At 36.1% G+C, this 14,464-nt stretch overlaps 2 protein-coding genes across 2 annotated transcripts; one reads left to right on the top strand and one right to left on the bottom strand.

Moving 5' to 3' along the window:
• The first annotated feature begins 934 nt into the window (after positions 1–934).
• Positions 935–4,858, top strand: atp5f1e (ATP synthase F1 subunit epsilon). The gene is made up of 3 exons (XM_056459153.1): positions 935–1,047; positions 1,279–1,406; positions 4,725–4,858. Exons 1-2 carry the CDS (start codon positions 1,016–1,018, stop codon positions 1,400–1,402), a joined length of 156 nt encoding a protein of 51 aa, XP_056315128.1. The 5' UTR covers positions 935–1,015; the 3' UTR covers positions 1,403–1,406; positions 4,725–4,858.
• Positions 4,859–7,258: 2,400 nt separating this feature from the next.
• Positions 7,259–13,408, bottom strand: tubb1 (tubulin, beta 1 class VI). Its single transcript, XM_056460509.1, has 4 exons — positions 13,300–13,408; positions 12,519–12,627; positions 11,515–11,625; positions 7,259–9,959 (listed from the first exon to the last, which is right to left on the bottom strand). The coding sequence occupies exons 1-4, from the start codon at positions 13,354–13,356 to the stop codon at positions 8,833–8,835; spliced, it is 1,404 nt and encodes a 467-aa protein (XP_056316484.1). The 5' UTR covers positions 13,357–13,408; the 3' UTR covers positions 7,259–8,832.
• Positions 13,409–14,464: the final 1,056 nt, after the last annotated feature.

Below are 14,464 nucleotides of genomic sequence, written 5' to 3'. Positions count from 1 at the left end.
ATAAATTATGGCATGAATGAAATAACAAATAAATAAATATGCTAATAACTAAATAAATGTATATATAAATAATAAATTACGGCATAAATAAAATACTAAACATATAAATATGCAAATTACTAAATAAATGTATAAATAAATCTATAAAGTACAGCATAAATAAAATACTAAATAAGAAATATGCAAATAACTAAATAAATGTATAAATAAATCCAAAAATTACTGCATAAATAAAATGATAAAAAATAAATATGCAAATAACTAAATAAATGTATATATAAATCCATAAATTACTGCATAAATAAAATGATAAATAAATATGCAAATAACTAAATAAATGTATAAATAAATCCATAAATTACTGCATAAATAAAATAACAAAAATAAATATGCAAATTACTAAATAAATGTATATAAATCCATAAATTACGGCATAAATAAAATAACAAAAATAAATATGCAAATTACTAAATAAATGTATATAAATCCATAAATTATGGCATAAATAAAATAGTAAATAAATAAATATGCAAATAAATAAATAAATGTATATATAAATCCATAAATTACTGCATAAATAAAATAATTAATGAATAAATATGCAAATAAATAACAAAATTTATATATAAATCCATAAATTTATTATTTTATTTATGCAGGAATTTATGTATTTATTTCCTCATATGTTTATGTATTTATTTATTTGCGTATGTATTTATGTATTGTTTTTTGCAGGTTTCGTCCTCCCTAATTTTAAGCGCCTTCATTCTTCAAAATACATTTGCCTAAAAATAAAACTTAACTAGAATCAAACCATTTAGTTTAGGTTTAAAATTCTTGCTCGGTGATTGGTTAAATTCCACCACGAGTATAATGATTGACGTGTTTGCCGGCCAATGAGTATGTGCGCCGGCCTATGACGGAGATTCCGGCGACCGTACAGGCCTTGTCCTCGTCCTTGATCAACACGAACAGCAGCACTTGACGGACGCTAGACGCACATTTACACGGAAAAATGGTTGCTTACTGGAGACAAGCAGGGCTGAGGTATCTAAATGACTGTCAATAACCAATTTAAAGAGAGTAGTGCAATTTGTGTTTAGTTTGTGTGCGCTCTGCAGTCTGTGAAGCTAAATGTTTGCTCTACTGTGGCTTTGACCTTACTGCTGTTTACCTTAGCAATAGCGCTATGTGTATATTTTTTTATCACAATGGATTTATTGATGTATACTAGCAGTTTAGATGGTTATTAAGCTAATGATTATGTTGTGTTTTCAGCTACATCAGGTACTCTGCGATCTGCGCTAGGGTAGTGCGTGCTGCACTGAAGCCGCAGATCAAAGCTGAGGCGATTAAAAACGCTGAGTCCAATGTGAGGGTCACCAAAGTCAAGACCACATAATGATGTGAGTGTGAGTTGTGCTTAAAAAAAACGCCAAGTGTTCATTTAAACTGTGCTAAACTTGATCTGTTTTTTCCATGACATAGCCAAAGAAGCTGAAATGCCAATAAACTCAAAATTCTCTCTATAAACTGTGCTACACATGTGGAAACCGTGTTGGGTGATTAATTATATCATTATAGGCAATAGGTTTGGGCCGGTATAAGATTCTGACTGTATGATAACCTTTAATAAAACATCATGGTTTCATGGTATTGTGATTACTGCTCCAAAATAAGTTCTTTTTAAATGTTTGGGTAAAAAAAAAAAACTTTTCCCATTATACAATATATTTTATTTATATACATTTCAAACAATATATTACCTTTTTTGAGCCATAAAACTATATTAAAATAGTTGTGAAAAACATGGAAAACATTTTTTACTTTCATCATAGGAACGGTACAACAGAAAACTTTTAAAACCTTGACTTTTCCAAACTGCAGTAAACACGGTGTTGTGCAGAGAAACGCACCTCTGACACAAGCACCCCCTCATAGACTTTTATTAACATTCTCAGTCTACATTTAAAAAAAATAAATCAAAGGCGATAATTAATTAAAACGTAAAATGATTATTTTGATGGATAAAGCAAAGACAAGAAGTGAAACCCATTTTAAAACGCACTAGGTTTACAAATAAATGTAAAATAATATTGACTCTAATGTAGCCTAATTTTTGGTGAGTTTAAACAGACTTTTAGGCTACATGGAACACAAAATGGTTGTTGCTGTTTTAAACTAAAACACACATGAAACAATTTACTTAATCTCATCGGTATTGTATTTAAAGTCAATCTATTTATTAATATACCTTCTGTAAGGGAAGGGTTTGATTCATGAAACTCACCTCAGTTACTCTCATTAGTGTTGTAACTCTATTGTATATTTTTTAGCAATTTCAGTTAATAGATGCACATTTCATTTGGGGTGCATTTTACGGCAGGGGTGCGCCTCCCGGCACAACACCGGTATAAGATACTGACGGTATGATAATCTTGGATAAAAACGTCACCGTATTGTGATTACTGCTCCAAAATAAGTTCCTTTTTAAATGTCTGGGTAAAAAAACACCACCATTTTATCAGGCATTCAACACAAAATATTTTATTTTAAGAAACATTTAAAATATTTTGGAGCAGGAGCTTTTGATGTGGAGGTTTATTTTCTGCTGAATTTACTGCTGCCCCAAAAAACTAGATTAAAATAGTTGTGAAAAACATGTTCAAAAACAAATCGTACATATACCTTAGGAACGATATAACAGTAAACTTTGGCGGTTTTAAAACCTTGACTTTTCCGAACCGTGGTAAACCTTGAAACCGGTTCTCTTTTCATGCCTAATAGGCAAGGCATGTTTATTATAATTGTATTTAAATTACATTACTAATTACTTTATAAGTAACTGAATTACACAGTGAAGAATTTAATTACGTGACTCACTCAATACTAAAAATCTCAATACATCTCAATGCACAATCAATTGATATTAAACCATTTTAACTGTTTGAGTTTGAGTCAAACAGGGGTGTGAAACACAGTTCATATTAGTTTCATACATTTCATTAGTTTCAGACTCAATTAATTGATAAATCAAGACTAAAGTTTGGATAAATGCGACCTTTAGTTGAAAATGTGTGTAAGAGAATTATCTGAATTAGGGCTGGGCGGTACGGCAAAAATGCAATCTTGATAATTATTTTCCATATTAAACGATAACGTTATATATTTCGATATAAGTTGTTAATGCTTTCAGATTTAAAAGAATACCTCAACAATGACTGAAGCTAAAATTAGAAGTAAAGATTAGAGGGTCCATTAAATGGCGTAACATATAATATAATTTACATACAGTAAATTATCTCTAATATCAAAACATTTCTAGATTCCCATTGTTGCACATTTCTGCGGGGTGATTGGCTCTTAGATCAATATAGAGCAAATATTATATTGTTTATCAGTCCAGCCCTACTCTGAATGGATATATTCAGAAGTGCTGAATTTCTGTACTGTATTTAAAGCACGTACATTATAAGAGTTGTAATTAAATTACTTAAGAATGAAAAGTAAACCCTTAATATACTTTTTCAGTGAATCAGTAATTTAATTACAGTGACTAGTAGGCCTGTCACCATATCTGTTTTTGTTGTATGATATATTGCACCAAAATATATTGCGACGAACAATATTATTGTAATTAAGACCATTTTATGCCACTCATTATATAATGCCAGAATGACAATATAATAGCATCGCAATGCAAGTACACTTCCAAAGAACACATCATATTTTATTCTTAAGAATATTTCATTTAATTATAGTCATTTGAATAATTAGACAGTGGAATCAGAATGTGAAAATGCATATCCTACATAAATAATAATAAATGTTAACAAAAAAGTGCAACCTAAGAGTAACAGAGGCTGCGAAATCTGCTACCAGATCCATTTTCAGTTGTCAGACACCCACATAAAAATACTCTATAGTAATTTATAGTAAATACTACAGTGTTTTAAACCATATTGACACTTCCAGTAGAGATGGAGATGTTGCACAATCAGCTAAAATGTTGAAGAATTGGATTTTATGTATGGGCGATCACCAAAAATGATTGAGGTCATGTCCATGTGTTGTACTATAAGTCGATAGATTGATTATTGTGCCAGGCCTTATAACTAGTTAACTCGTTACCAAATAATTACATCCAACACTGTGTAGAAAGTGATGCATTAAGTCCATTTAGATCAGGGGTCGGGAACCTTTTTTCTGCAAAGAGCCATTTCAGATTTTTTATATCAAATGCATTTTTTTAAAGAGCCATTGGGGGTGTGTGTAAATAACAAAATCTTTTTTTATATATTTTGTTAATTTATTTATTAACAAAACCTTCATTTATGTCCATTAACAACTCAAAAATAATAGAATTTTATAGAATCTCTTTTTCTTTTTGCCCTGGCCACTCATGAATGAATTGGTGTCACAATTCATTCAAACCACAGGGCCACACATGAGCATTAGTTGAAATGTCCAGTTATTGTAAACTGCGTTTTTATTTATTTTGCTGTAAAAATGTGATATAAATTGGAATTGCAGTTGTATTTTCAATAAGAAACTGATTTCTAGTAACAGTTATGATTTTTTAAACTTTAAAATATTATTGAAGAGAGACAGCTGGAGAGCCACAGGTTCCCTACTCCTGATTTAGATCCTCATTTTAGTGAATTGTTTAATCTATTAGTATGTTATTTTGTGAATATTGATTGATTGTATTTCTTCTTTTGTAGGAGCTGTAATTACATCCTGCGATCCCCACGTCTCCACACACATTCTCTGTTGGATTTACAAGACCAGCAGTTATGGTGAATGAATGAAAATAGCTGTTCTTTTGATAATAAATTATGAAGAGTCTCAAACTAAAGCAGCCTCCTCTTGTTTGTGTGTTTAGCAGGGGCATAAGCTTATCATTGGGCACACTGCGTGCATTACTGTTTATTTATCAGATCAGTTTTACTTGTGTGCAAGTAGTTGATTTTAGAGAACGGTTAATGGAGACAATACAAGTATTACAGGTTTACAATTTCTGTGGATTCATCTGGTTTATCAATATTAAAGCTCTTTTAAATTCATATTGTATCAAGCAATAAAAGGTGGTATTCATCAGGACCATGTAATTATATGTTAATTATTGCTTCATATGAAAAAAACAGCAATGGCCATACACCCAAAGCACTTCACAATCATGAGGGGTCTCTCCACACCACCACCAGTGTGCAGCATCCGCTTGGATGATGTGAAGACAGTCACAGGACAACGGCGCCAGTGCGCTCACCACACACCAGCTATAGGTGGAGTGGAGAGACAGTGATAGAGCCAATTCAGCGGATGGGGATGATTGGGAGCCCATGATGGCTAAGGGGCGATGGAGGGAATTTGGAGGGACTTTTAGAGACAGATCATTTATAAACAGGTGATTAATAATTATATGAACGTATGATCTCATATAGCCGTCCCCCCGCTTTTAAAAGTTTTTGTAACCAGCGTTCATTCAGAAATGGCTGAAGAACAGCTTTTTTCAAAAGTTTAGCATGAAAACTTGATATTTACAATAGGTGTACAATGCAAAAACATCAAAGATATTCCAGGCAGTTGTATTATAAATTGATCATATTAAAATGCATATTTTAAGCTTTTATTAAAGAATAAGCAAAACAAAGTAGCCTTTGTTGAATTTTGACAACAAATAACACATCTTTAAGCCAATATAGAACTATCACAGAATAAAAGCTTTACTATACACTGTATTACTCTTACTATATTTTCCACACGCTATACATTACTGCAGATATCTCATCATTACAGAACATGCAGAGATGGTTTTGTGTTAATACACTAATCTTCCAAAAGTTTAAGGTCAGTAAGAATTAGATAACATGCAAATGACAATTCAGCAAGGATGTTAATTAAGGTTATATTTCATAAAAAAGGATCCTGAAAGATCTGTTATGTATAGCATACATAAATATTAAGCAATTTAAGCACAAATATTAAAGCATCATAACTGTATTCAGTAATGAGCAGCTCGAGCAAAAAATCAGCATAGTAGAATAATTTCTGAAGCATCATGAGAGTAATTTGCACAGTAATATGTTTCCCTTTATATTCAAATATGTATTTGAAATTGCAATAATATTCAATATTACAATTTTACTGTGCTTCTGAATAAAACAATTGCAGCTTCTACAATATAAAAAAAGTCTTACAGACCCCAAACTTTTGACCAGTAGTGTACATCCAACATTAAAACATTAGAAACATAAGTCAATTATATTTAGACATTTTAATCTAATCAATCCTATTTTTAATTGTGTAATTTGACTCTCTTCTGGTCAAAAATATTTCAGTTTGCTATGTACATTGGCTCCAAATAGTATATAAGCACATTTAAAACAGTTTCATTAAACTTTTTTTTCCTTTTTCTTATTTAAGTAAAATATTTGACAAAAATACGTTTTGATGTATTTGATATAATCACAGGTGTCAAACTCATTTCCCGGAGGACTGCAATTTTGCACAGTTTAGCATCAAGCTGAATGAAACACATCTGATCAAACTAAATAAGTCCTTCAGGCTTGCTTTAAACATGCAGGCAAGTGTGTTGAATCAGGGTTGGAAGTAAATTCTGCAGAGATGCAGCCCTCCAGGAACTGAGTTTTACATCCCTGTTGTAAATAATACACACTTGGAAAACTCATGAAGAGTCAAGCTGACCCTTGACTTCACATATCATATCTAATGTAAAGTAATTAATACATTGGTCTGAAGGGGTTATCTTAAAGTCGCCATAAACAGAAGTTAAGTTTGTCCTTTTTTCCCATATCGTAACTTCTATCCAATTTAAATTCCTGAAATAAGAAAAAATGTAGGGTGGTGCAGGATTTCGTCCACTGGGAACTGATTGGATCGTTGGAAGATGGTCGTTGCTGGCAAAATGAAGGAAGATTGATGAATGAAGGAAAGCAGAGCAGAAATGGGCAAGTAGGTATCGCTGCAGCCTGGAGACCTCCAAGTGGAGGTATTACGCCGCAAATAGGTTGGGTGACCTCCAGGTGGGAGGGATTTACACCACAGGTGGGCTGGGTTTAGATGGTGTAGGTGGCGAAAACATTAATAAAATACATCAGGTTACTGTGAGGTTGGGTTTAGGGTTGGGGTAGGTGTAGTCGTTAATAATATACACCAGGTTACTGTGAGGTTGGGTTTAGGGTTTGGGTAGGTGTAGTCGTTAATAATATACACCAGGTTACTGTGAGGTTGGGTTTAGGGTTTGGGTAGGTGTAGTCGTTAATAATATACACCAGGTTACTGTGAGGTTGGGTTTAGGGTTGGGTTAGGTGTAGATGTTAATGAAACACAAGAGGTTACTGTGAGGTTGGGTTTAGGGTTTGGGTAGGTGTAGATGTTAATGAAACACAAGAGGTTACTGTGAGGTTGGGTTTAGGGTTTGGGTAGGTGTAGATGTTAATGAAACACAAGAGGTTACTGTGAGGTTGGGTTTAGGGTTGGGGTAGGTGTAGTCGTTAATAATATACACCAGGTTACTGTGAGGTTGGGTTTAGGGTTGGGTTAGGTGTAGATGTTAATGAAACACAAGAGGTTACTATGAGGTTGGGTTTAGGGTTTGGGTAGGTGTAGATGTTAATGAAACACAAGAGGTTACTGTGAGGTTGGGTTTAGGGTTGGGGTAGGTGTAGATGTTAATTAAACACGAGGTTACTGTGAGGTTGGGTTCAGGGTTGGGGTAGGTGTAGATGTTAATGAAACATGGTTACTGTGAGGTTGGGTTTAGGGTTGGGGTAGGTGTAGATGTTAATGAAACACGAGGTTACTGTGAGGTTGGGTTAGGTGTAGATGTTAATGAAACACGAGGTTTCTGTGAGGTTGGGTTTAGGGTTGGGGTAGGTGTAGATGTTAATTAAACACGAGGTTACTGTGAGGTTGGGTTTAGGGTTGGGGTAGGTGTAGATGTTAATGAAACATGGTTACTGTGAGGTTGGGTTTAGGGTTGGGGTAGGTGTAGATGTTAATGAAATAAGAGGTTACTTTGAGGTTGGGTTTAGGGTTGGGGTAGGTGTAGATGTTAATGAAACACGAGGTTACTGTGAGGTTGGGTTAGGTGTAGATGTTAATGAAACACGAGGTTTCTGTGAGGTTGGGTTTAGGGTTGGGGTAGGTGTAGATGTTAATGAAACAACAAGTATCTGTGAGGTTGGGTTTAGGGTTGGGGTAGGTGTAGGTGTAGACCTTAATAAAGCACAACAGGTTGTGAGGTTGGGTTTAGAGTTTGGGTAAGGTGCAGATGTTAATAAAGCACAACAGGTTACTGTGAGGTTGGGTTTAGAGTTTGGGTAAGGTGCAGATGTTAATAAAGCACAACAGGTTACAGTGAGGTTGGGTTTACAGTTGGGGTAGGTGTAGACATTCATAAAGCACAATATTGGACTCTATATTGGACTCTGTGTCATGTACAAGACATTAAATAAATAAAAACTCCAGTTTTGTACAGCCCACTTGGAGTTGGCTCCGACCTTCGTTTATACCCTTCTTGAAATGAGACTAATAGCTGATAGCCACTGACAGCCCCTCCCGAAAGGCCTTCCGTGTGACCAGAAATTAAGACAAGTCAATTCGAGAGATACTTATGGTATTTGATAAAAGATTATGAGGCCAAGTTAAATTTTGCATTGTTTATAACAAGCACTACGATATAAACATAAAAATATGAAGGGCCAATTTTAATTTCATGGTGACTTTAAGCATCTGAATACTTTTTTTGGAGCTCACTCCACACAATCTGATCCACTCGTCCCATGTTCACTGAATCCCACTCTCACATCATTCGCTGACCGAAGTTTCAGTGACCACTTCAGTCTTAATCTCCACTCGAGTGCTGTGCGCTATTGAAGACTCTTCCTCCATCACCTCCTCGTCTCCTTCATAATCCATATCGGCGGTGGCGTCCTGATACTGCTGGTATTCTGACACCAGATCGTTCAGGTTGCTCTCTGCCTCACTGAACTCCAGCTCATCCATGCCTTCACCTGTGTACCAATGCAGAAAAGCCTTGCGTCGAAACATCAGGGCAAACTGCTCTCCAATGCGCTTGAAAATCTCCTGGATGGCGGTGTTGTTTCCGATAAAGGTGGAGGCCATTTTGAGCCCTCGTGGAGGGATGTCGCAAACGGCCACTTTGACGTTATGAGGAATCCAATCTACGAAATAATTGCTGTTTTTTTGCTGAATGGCGAGCATTTGTTCGTCGACTTCTTTAGTGGACATCCGACCGCGGAAAATGCCTGCAACGGTTAGATATCGTCCTCGACGGGGATCACATGCGGTCATCATGTTACGGGCGTCAAACATCTGCTGGGTGAGTTCGGGCACGGTTAGGGCTCGGTATTGTTGGCTACCACGTGCTGTCAGAGGAGCGAAACCAGGCATGAAGAAATGAAGACGTGGGAAGGGCACCATATTGACAGCTAACTTCCGAAGGTCAGCGTTAAGTTGGCCTGGGAAGCGAAGGGAGGTCGTGACCCCGCTCATGGTGAGAGATACGAGGTGGTTGAGATCTCCGTAGGTTGGCGTTGTGAGCTTTAGAGTGCGAAAGCAAATATCGTACAATGCTTCGTTATCGATACAATACGTCTCATCTGTGTTCTCGATCAGTTGGTGAATGGATAGGGTTGCGTTATATGGCTCTACTACTGTATCGGAAACCTTCGGCGAGGGCATTACACTGAAGCTATTCATGATGCGATCAGGATATTCTTCTCGGATCTTATTGATAATCAGGGTACCCATTCCTGAGCCAGTGCCGCCACCTAATGAGTGGACAAACTGGAAGCCTTGCATGCAGTCGCAGCTCTCAGCTTCATTCCGGACACGATCCACGACCTGTTCCACAAGCTCTGCGCCCTCGGTGTAGTGACCTTTGGCCCAGTTATTGCCAGCTCCAGAATTGCCTTTGCATTTGTGGAAAGAAAAAAGCATCAGGAATGATGTTATGGCATATGAGTGCCATGTGAGAAATGTTCCTGAATCAACTCTTCTAACAACCAAATTAATTCCAGAGTTTTAAAGTTAGTCTTCAATGACTAGTTCCAACGCAGGCTCATTCTGATTACATACACCATATTCATTTCTGGAGAGAGCAAAATACATCCCAGGAGCTACGATTTATTATTCGCCATTTGTTTTGTCTTACCCACTTTCTGGAACCGTTCTTCACCGGTTCACTCAAACCTCGTCATTGTGGTCAACTCCTCTTTGTGTCTCAAGTCAGCCAACATTCGTGTCCACATGTAGGTAAGTGGTCAGCTGGTAAGCACGAAAAGGAACAATATCATACCACCCCGTAGCGTTCCTTGTAAAAACGAAATGCAGTCATACGTAGCTCTGGCTACATAATTTGCAATCTCCAGAAACGTATATAGGGCTACGTTTACAGAATGAGCCTATGTTGACTAGTTTAGACCTTCCAAGGTGTAGGTGACTTATGTTTTTCTTCAGTAGAATGCTGAAGATGTATTTTAGCTGAAACTGTGGTACTCACACTTTGATAGTCAAAAAATATAAAATAACCCAGGTTTCTGGTGACTTTTTTACTTTATTACCCTTGACAAACATCCCTTAGCCCATTCATGGCATTTCATATGATCTCAGTGTATTTTCAGGAGCCCCAGGGATTACTTTTCACAGATTAACTAATAATTGAACTATCACAGTAGTTGTTGACAAGCATTATGAATCAAGATAGACAACCAACAGTTTGAGCTGAAAACCTTTAATGTTCCAATTGATGGAGTATTAACAGCAAATTTTAATTTTTAACTGAACTATCCACATTAGCTATGGTTCTTTTATAGCAAAAGTGTAAAAACCTGCTGAAAATATTGTACTGTGTGTTTTATTAGTGATGCTGGGTTGTATTAACGCAGTGTTGGGCCAAATATGGACAAATCAAACATTTGGGTTAACAAAGTGTTCAGCAGCGGGACCATGCCTCACTTTGCCTCTTTAACCAATCACCTACTCCCTGAAACTTATTTAAGGCAGACCAGCCCTGTAGCACTGTTCTTCTTGCCCCCCGTTGCCTCCCGTTAACAATCCTTATAACCCTCTTTTCACTCCTAGGTTGAATCAGGTGGTCTAAACACTCTGCTAAAATATTAGAGAGACGATACCGCCACTCTGAGTCTCTGTGCATCATCGTAGGACGTCCCATCACTCTACCTTACCTATTCACTGCACCCTTCATCCCACTGTTCACTTACTATACCTTTCATCCCTACATCCCTACAATACAGTCTAGCTCAAAGTGTGGTGTGGTGAAATTACATTTAAACCATATATTTTTTAACCTATCAAATGGGTTTGTTCATTTTTGACCCAGCACCAAGTTATAACAACTCTGCGTCTTTTTAGAGTGTATAGTTTATAGAAGTTAATGAGAGAGAATAAAGAAAGCTTTAATCATCAGCTCACATAGTCTTTAAATGTAGCTGATTATTGTCTCACCATGTATAAAATTATCAGGTCTGAAGAGTTGTCCGATTTGACTGCCCCTCACGCTGTCCATAGTGCCCGGCTCCAGGTCCACTAACAGTGCTCTTGGAACATATTTTCCACCTGACACACAATGTAACATCTCAGTTCAGATTTAAATTAAGATTAAGAGCTGTGGACATGGATTTCAACCAGATTTTGGTAAAAACCCAAACAATACAGACATAAAAAAAATAACTTAAAAAAAGTCTGAAAAACAAGTTGTGTGTAATAATAATAAAATGACAAGGAGAAAGTCCTGAACTTCTGAAATGTATTTAATACTTTATATAAAAGGCTTTTTTTGTTTATGGCAGCTTAAAGACGCCTCTCATATGGTTAAATCACATGCATTGCTCAGGTGTGAGTTTTCCACAGACTTCAAGAGAGTGTAAAAATCTTGATGGTTCTGTGGGTCTCGTCTATCAAATCTGATCTTTAATTTGTATTTTCTATTAGATTCAGGTCAGGTGATTGGCTTGGTCATTCTACAGCTTGATTTTCTTTCTCTGAAAGCATTTGAGAGTTTCCATGGCTGTGTTTTGGATCATTGTCTTGCTGAAATGTTCACCCTGGGATCATCTTCATCATCCTGATAATGCAGATGTTGGACTGAAGCAGCTAATATTCATATACAATGAGGAAGGGCTGAGGGTTGCTGAAGAACTAATGAGAGATTTCAGCTGCAGTCTGGGCTTTCACCAATTTTCTACACCTCCCTTTCTTCATGTGTTCAATACTTTTTCCCTGTGTCATTTCATTTTATTATACATAGCTTAATTTGTAAACTAATTAGATTTGTTTTCTTTGCATATATGTTTTTTGTTGTTGTTGTTACCAACATCTGGGAAAAATTTCAAGCCAATATCAGCTTAAGGGAAATGTATTTTCTGAGAAAAATGTTGACATGTTCAATACTTATTGTCCCCGCTGTATATACAACAGAAAACATGAATGTAAAGTGTCGGTCCGCATACCATGAGCTTCATTGAAGTAAACATTGACTCTCTCCAGCTGAAGGTCCATATCGCCCTCATATGCTCCCACTCTGTTAATACCATGTTCGTCACTGATCACCTCCCAAAACTGCAAACACACAGAAACACTTTTGGAAAAAATGTCTGCATATTTTCACCCATTTATTATTACTGAATAAAACCTTGGATGACGTTCTGGTTTTATTGACATTGACTGTCATTTTAAACACCACCAAGAACTGCGTTCTCTGTTCAGAGTTGCACTTGTTCCTCCAGAGTCCATTCTGTTTTTACCACAATCCCACAGCATGAAACTCACAGCCTGCTGAGCTCATTTCCATGATAAAGTAGGCCCACCCCATCAGAGGAGCCTCTGCTCTTATCTTTACAGTAGACCACACTGAAGTGAACACCCTATGACTGCACGTATCACCAATTGAAATATATAAATTATTATAATATGTACATTTTATACATCTAATATTGAATAAAAGATATTGATATCTGAAACCCTTCCAGTTTTTATCCACAAGCAGAATGCTATTCAAAATGACTACAGAAATGACTATAATAATAAATTAATGACATTATATAGAGAGATAACCAACTGAATTAACAAAATACAAATAATTTCTTCCTTTAAATAAATGCATGCCATCATTTCACTTAATCCAGCATCAGATTCTTGCTTGAAACAAGTCAAGGGTGAGATGGCAATGCTGTTTGTAATACTAATTAACCAAAACACACATATAAAAACACACACAAAGTTTTGAGTCACCTTTGAGCCGATCTGATTCCCACACTGTCCAATCTGTAGATGAACAATCTCGCGCATAATGGCTTGCTGGCTTGCTGAAAGAGCAGGAATAGCCTTAACCGTGAGTCCGAGGTGCCCACTGTGTGTGTAATACCAGTGATGACATCATCAAGAGGGAGTCACCCAAACACCACATAACGAACGCTGAATTAGCAAACTAGTGCAAGAGGTTGTTGCATTTTAGTGAAGAACAGATATTGTGTTGGTAACAATTATCACACCACAAACAGCCAAACTGAGGACGTTAATGAATGATTTAGAGAACGTTTACATGTGTATTATAAAATTTCAAATGCGGGATGCAAAGTCATCATGTGCTTAGATCAGTCGCTGTCTCTCTGGTGTTCATGATAAGACTCTTGCAGGCCGTATCTGTCGTAATGCAGTGACACAGACCGTCAGAAAGACAGACAGGCCGCATGCTCATTGTCTAAGTGTTTCCTGCTACAGTTTGTTCAGCTGACATTTCTATAAGGCAGGAGTGGGCAATTCAATTTCAAAAGGGGAGAGATTAGAAACTGGGGTTGTTTACAGGGCTGGACCAATATACAGTTAACTAAGTTCTGCCTAATATATTGTATATTTTCAATGTAAATGAAACTTTATTATGAGAATGTGTAGTACGTAGTTATATCATTATTTAATAAACATTCATAACAATTGTTTTAGGCTATTTTTATGATGTTTGGGCCAAACAGCAATATAATGTAGATTTATGTTGACTCTAAATATCAGACATGGGTAGTGCACGACCCCATTTTGCGTTTGAATTTATATTAACCTATTACTTCATGGACAGTTCACTTAAAAATGAACATTTAATCTATTTACTCACCCTCAAGTGGTGGAAACCTTCAAGTTTTTTTCTTCTGTTAAACACAAAAGAAGATATTATGAAATAAGCTGAAAGCCTGTAACCATTGACTTCCATAGTTTGAAAAATTTATATTATAGAAGTCAATGGTTACAGGTTTTCAACATTTAGAGGGGAAGTAAATGATGGCAAAATTTTCATTTTGTGGGTGAACTATCTCTTTACAGTAATATGGAAGTCAGTGGTTACAGGTTTACAGCATTCTTCAAAATATCTTATTTTCTTATTTTGTATTTAAAAGAAAAAAGAAAC

This window comes from Danio aesculapii, chromosome 6 (genome assembly GCF_903798145.1).
Source record: "Danio aesculapii chromosome 6, fDanAes4.1, whole genome shotgun sequence".
In the NCBI taxonomy this organism is placed as follows: domain Eukaryota; kingdom Metazoa; phylum Chordata; class Actinopteri; order Cypriniformes; family Danionidae; genus Danio; species Danio aesculapii.
Note: the sequence above shows the minus strand (reverse complement) of the source record. Positions and strands in the feature narration are given on the sequence as shown.